The following is a 5823-nucleotide window of genomic DNA, read 5'->3' as shown; positions in this document are numbered from 1 at the left end:
TTTTTGTCTATAACAACCAAAATAATTTAAATACCAAATGCTATTATAGGTGTATACCAGTCATTCATTATAAAAGTCGAAAAATTTCGGAACAAGTGATGTTGTTATAGAGATGTTTCATTATATAATGACTTTGATTAATTTAAGGAAAATGAGGAATTATAGAATTTTTGGGAAAAAACATAAGTACCTTATTGAATTACTAACTACACAAAAGTGTGTAACCGGAAATCCACTACAAGTTTTATGCCTTTTCCCTAAAAACTTTTTATTGTTAGAACTTAGAAGAGCTGACTCAGCAGCTTTTGGAAAAGACTAAACTAACCTAGAGAACTGAAGTGGCGGGAACGAAGTGTAGGAAATCACCAGAAGAAAGTGGAGGAGAACTGCCATACCGCCTGTTTGGATTAGCCGATAAGAAAAATATTTTTAAGTATTGAAATTGGTTTTTTAATTATATATTTATGTGTCTGAATAGATGTGTTAAAATTGATAATAAACAGTTAATATGTTTGGTAGAAAAGTGACGATAAGCCATTTTTTTATTAAAATGACTAAAATATTCTTAAAAACTTTACAAAAGATTATAAATTTAAATTTGTTTTGTAATAAAAAGAATGAACAACAATATGAAATAAAAAAAAAGTTAGAAAATTTATCTTGAGAAAAATATTTTGTAAATTAAAAAATATTATTAAGATTAAATTAGTAAAAATCTTGATCAAATTAAAAGTGTGCAAGTAATTTGGGTGTTTAAAAAGCCAATTTGATTGATTCATAAGCTTAGCCAGTTTGACCCTCGTAGTACAGGCCTACTTTATATAAAATAAAAACTTGGCAAAGATAGCAACGAAGGAAAGCTTTGAAGATTTATCAATATCAACATCAAAGAGGTAAGAGAAAGCTTCTTCTGATTTCAGTAATAGAACCATTTCCTTAAGTCCACAATGTTTGCTGAAATAAAAGCTTGATTGATATCCTAGTTTGAAATGGATTCTTCTGTTGACAAGAATTAGCCCCAAATTTAACGGGATTGGGGTTGTGAGAAAGCTTCCTTTAAGTACTGTTTTGATATTCTGGAGAAGAAAATGATTTTCATTGCTTAGGCATTCGCTTATCTGTGTTCCCAGCGGCCTTAATCATGATTTCCGCAGATTCTTGTTTTATGTATTTATTTGATTTTTCTATATAAAAACAAGTCTATACAAGCAAACATGCAATTTAGCAATACATGACATGTTATATGAATGAAAGGGAAAAGATTAACGGACTATTGCTATTCTTCCCATAGCGACAAAGCGAGTCACTCATGATTCGATAGTTCCATTTTCCGCTGATGCATCCCGATGAAATCCTAGCAGTCAAACCAACGTATTTGTTCCGCACCCTCCTTCCAATCAAATCTTTCCAAGGTGTCCGGAGGCAGGGGAAAGAAAGGAGGGATTGAGCCCCAGGTGCTAGACCGAACATAAGTACAAGTCCAAAATCATCGTACGAACCTATAGGAACCTTCAAATCATGATTCTCAATCCGTTTAGCTCAAATGTTGACTTTGGTCAACTCTCTGAAGTTAAGGCTTTAAGTTAGCAACCAAGTGTAACGCCGCTAAGGCTTCAAGTTAGCAACCAAGTGTAAAGCCGTTAACTTTTATGTAGGATTTTCATTTTATATGGATATTAAGTGTTTGATTTTTGAAATACAAGGGGTGTGTCTATAACGCAGTCATATTATAAGGGTGTTTAAATTTAATTTGCTCAAGATTAAACCCTTCCTTTTTGTTATGAACACATGTGATTAAATAATAAGAAGTTAAAATATTTGAATTTTCACCTTTCTTCTCTGTATTCTTCAGCTCGCTTTTGGTCACGCTTTAGAAAGTTCTGTTCTTTGCATTCCATTCACTGGTATACTGATAAATTGCATTCTATGCACTGATTTGGTGTTCTTATGTTCTGCTTGTGCTATTAATTTCGTTATAAAATTACCAGTAATGTTGAAACTATACATCAATTCTGTGGCCTTTTATCTACTTTCTGTTGAAGTAAGATGGATGATCTGATGCCTCCTGCCCCCTTTATTAAGCGCCGGAAGGTAACATACTTTTAAACTATAGGTCTACCTCCAACACTTTTTATTCCACTCCTAGGCTAATGTATAAAGTTTTTTTTTTCTTTTTAAATGCAAAATCTCTGCAAGTGTGGGATTGACGAGTGACGACTTGCCTGATGAGTTGCTTATTGCCATACTTTCCTGTTTGAACTTCCACGAGGCAGCAAAGACCTGTATTCTCTCGCAGCACTGGAGATACTTATGGGAACATACAATTTGCAGAATTGAATTATATAATGACGACACATTTGAAATTGATGCAGCAGAAAAGTTTATAAATTCGGTGAATGATGCCTTTGAAATTTCATGAGGGTGCATTTATTGAGTGGTTCAAATTTGGTTTTGTCTACCCAAGTGTACTCCCCCCTACAGCAGTACTGATTTTGCAACAGTAAATCAAGGCCAAGTCGAGTGTGATATTGATTGCTGGATTAATGTTGCAATACAAAAGCAGGTCAAAGTATTTGAACTGAACCTGGCAGCAGGTAATGTGTGCAGTGAATTTGATATGACATAGCATTCCTCATGTGCAAAAGTTGTTGCCCATTTGTTGCGAGATTAATTTGCTGAGAATATTGGCGACTCTCAAATCTTTCCAATTTGTTAATGTCCGCATAACACGGGAAGTTGTTGAGTTCCTTTTGTCCCACTGCCCTTTACTGGAGGAAGTCTGTATTTCAACCTCAGATTCTCTTGAGAGTTTGAAAGTTGCTCGTTCATTATCTAAGTTAAGGTCCATGGAAATATCAAATTGTGAAGCTTTAATTTGAAGACTATGAAGGTTCATGCTCCAGAGCTTGTGTCTTCTACATACATTGGACGTACTATTAAAGTGCCTTTCAAGAAAGTTCCCCTCTTCTCTCAGCTAACTATTGGAGGAGATTATGTGATTCTTTTATTTTTGATGCTCACAAGCACTCTAGCTATTGTCGAAATCTGAAGAAGCTTAAACTGGAAGTGTCATAAGAGGTTGTAGCATACATCTACCCTCTTTCTTCTTTCCTCACTTGTAGTCTGCTTCGATATTCAAACTAAGTTATTAACATGCATTGCTTCAAATCTTTTTAGTTATCTAGGAAATGCTGGGTCATTCCCAATGTATACCCTCAACTTTGCTACTGAAAGAGTTGGAATTGGACATCGCCACAGAAGAGGGTGATGGCCTTTGCTTCTTCACATTCTTGACTAAGTGTTCTTCTCAGTTATCAAGTTTAACCATCCAGGTAACCGTTCTTCTTGCATTTGCTTCTCCTTTATGCCATGCCACTTTCTTGCCTTCTATAAGTATAAGTTATTTGACAAAAAGTCTTAACAATGTCAACCTAACAAGTTCTTTGAAATAATAAAGCAAATCTTAAGAAGTTCTAAGATGGAACAAGTTACCATAAAATCATGACACAATTAATTGGTGCGTCCTCCTTATACATGGAATGTGATACATTTTTTAATAAAGAATACATGTATTGGAAATCGATAAAGCCTATAACACCAGAAGAATGATTATTGTACAATATTGAGGTTGATGAAGGAAATTTAAAATGTTTATGCCAATAGTAAATTACTCTCGAGAAGGTTGATAAGGAGTAGCATTTAAGTAAAGGTCACCCTTTCTAGCAATAGTTATTCCCGATAATTCGGTCAAGTCCAAGTCTCTTGGCTTGATTCCGGTTGGGAGTTTCCAGTCAAAGTGATAGAGTAATTGAGCCAATGGTAAGTAAAGATTAGCTAAACCAAATGACATTCCAGGACAAATTCTCCGTCCCCCGCCAAAGGGAAGAAACTCAAAATTATTACCAAAAATATCTACAGAACATTGCTCAAATCTCTCTGGCTTAAAGCTTTCCGCGTCATCCCAATATTTTGGATCTCTTCCCAATGCCCAAACATTAACCATAACTTTGGTCTTTGCAGGAATAGTGTAGCCGTTTATATCCGTATCTTCCCTGCATTCTCTTGGGACCAAAAGTGGAGACGGTGGATGAAGTCTCAAAGTTTCTTTAATGACTAACTTTAAGTATTTCAGCTCCTCCACATCATTTTCATCAAAAGATACTTTGTCCCTAAAGGCTTCTCGCACTTCTGCTTGAGCTTTGGTGAATACACTTGGATTCTTCATCATTTCAGCCATGGCCCATACAGTTGTTGTTGATGAAGTTTCTGTTCCGGCAGCAAACATGTCCTGCAAATTAATAATCGCCAAGTTACAATATTAGATTATTTTTCTAACAAGAAATCTTATTTGTAGAAAAAAATCAAAAATCTTGTAGCTATGACAATGAATATGGGAGTAAGAACAAGCATAGGATTGTAGTATTGAATAGTACTTACAACAACAACAGCTTTGATATTGTCGTTGGTGATGGGAAATTGAAGACTTGTGTCATTCATAAGTCTCAGTAGGACATCAATTAGATCTTCGCCTCCTAATGCGCCATTACTCTTGCCAGCTGCAAGATTTTTCTTGTGCTCGTTGATGACATCCTCAACAATGGCGTCTACCTTAAGGTGGGCATTCAAAAGTTTACGCTTCATCCCACTGAGAACATGAAGAAACTTGTATGTAGGGAAGATGTCTACCACATCAAAGCCTTCTGCTAATCCTATTACTTCTCTGATCTTTTTGGCAAATATGTCTTGCCCCTTGAGTACTTGCCCAAATGCTGATCTACACGTCATGGAGCTTGCAAACCAAATGATCCTCTGCGTAAAATTAACTAGCTCACCTGAAGAAGAATCTGACCGGATAGAGTCAATGAGACGAACGACTTCATCACGTCTGATGGAGCTGAAAGACCGAACATTCTTTGCATTGAGAAGTTCCATGACACAAATTTTACGCATTTGTCTCCAGTGGTCGCCATAAGGGCTAAAGGCAATGTCGGACTGGTTATAACAGATAATGTCCATGGCTACAATTTTAGGCCTAGATGCAAAAACGACGTCATGAGTTTTTAGCACTTCTTTTGCCATGTCCCTAGAAGTAACCACAACTGCAGAAATTTCACCTAACTGAAGGTGCATAAGTGGTCCATATTTTTTGGCTAAATCTCTAAGGACATGGTGCGGTTCTCCACCAATCATATGAAGCATACTTCCTAGTATTGGTATTTTCCATGGACCTGGTGGCAATTTTTTGCTTTGGCTATTGGAGTTCTTCCATTTCCTCAACAAAAATAGGAAAGATAGGAATAGGAAAATGGAAACCAAGCTGAAGAATTGCATTTTCAGAGATAAATGGAGGATTATTCGATGATTCTTCAAAGTCTAGATGCGTATGGTCTTTTATAGGCATTTGTTTTGGCAAGAAACGGAAAGACAAATATGATATTTCCTGCAACTTTTGTTTGTCAACATCTCATTGAAGCAGACTTTGTTTACTTTCCTGTTGACCATTAATTATTCATAGGCAAAATAATTCAGCTGACTAGAGAGCAATAATGATGTCATTATTTATTAGTATTGTGGACTAATTATTGTGAAGCCAACATATGAATATATTCTTTTCTCTATGCTGGGAAATTTCCTAGTAATCTGAAAGTATGGCCCAGAAAGACTCAAATTTGGCGGCTAGAAATTTGATACTAACTACTAATACTTAAATAAAACCCGAACGAAATGTGCAGTTGCCATCATGGAATTAAATATTGGAGAATTTGAGAACCACGATAATTTGATAACTCAAGGTCCTGCTTTGTGGATGTTTTTTTACCTGAG

At 35.8% G+C, this 5823-nt stretch overlaps 1 protein-coding gene and 1 long non-coding RNA gene across 2 annotated transcripts; one reads left to right on the top strand and one right to left on the bottom strand.

Moving 5' to 3' along the window:
- The first annotated feature begins 863 nt into the window (after nucleotides 1-863).
- Nucleotides 864-3285, top strand: LOC107769502 (uncharacterized). The gene is made up of 4 exons (XR_012696565.1): nucleotides 864-893; nucleotides 1989-2091; nucleotides 2161-3078; nucleotides 3178-3285. It is a non-coding gene; the product is annotated as an uncharacterized LOC107769502 (long non-coding RNA).
- A 214-nt stretch (nucleotides 3286-3499) lies between these two features.
- On the bottom strand, nucleotides 3500-5618 carry LOC142166287 (5-epiaristolochene 1,3-dihydroxylase-like). Its single transcript, XM_075225106.1, has 2 exons — nucleotides 4438-5618; nucleotides 3500-4288 (listed from the first exon to the last, which is right to left on the bottom strand). The coding sequence occupies exons 1-2, from the start codon at nucleotides 5329-5331 to the stop codon at nucleotides 3668-3670; spliced, it is 1515 nt and encodes a 504-aa protein (XP_075081207.1). The 5' UTR covers nucleotides 5332-5618; the 3' UTR covers nucleotides 3500-3667.
- Nucleotides 5619-5823: the final 205 nt, after the last annotated feature.

This window comes from Nicotiana tabacum, chromosome 11 (genome assembly GCF_000715075.1).
Source record: "Nicotiana tabacum cultivar K326 chromosome 11, ASM71507v2, whole genome shotgun sequence".
NCBI classification, from domain to species: domain Eukaryota; kingdom Viridiplantae; phylum Streptophyta; class Magnoliopsida; order Solanales; family Solanaceae; genus Nicotiana; species Nicotiana tabacum.
The sequence above is the reverse complement of the archived record's forward strand: the minus strand, read 5'-3'. Positions and strand labels throughout refer to the sequence as shown.

Bases quoted from the DNA above. Each gene is read 5' to 3' on its own strand.
- LOC142166287 (XM_075225106.1), bottom strand. From the start codon at position 5,331: ATGCAATTCTTCAGCTTGGTTTCCATTTTCCTATTCCTATCTTTCCTA. The intron at 4,289-4,437 runs GTAAGTACTATT...ATTAATTTGCAG, and splicing joins ATATCAAAGCTGTTGTTGTT to GACATGTTTGCTGCCGGAAC.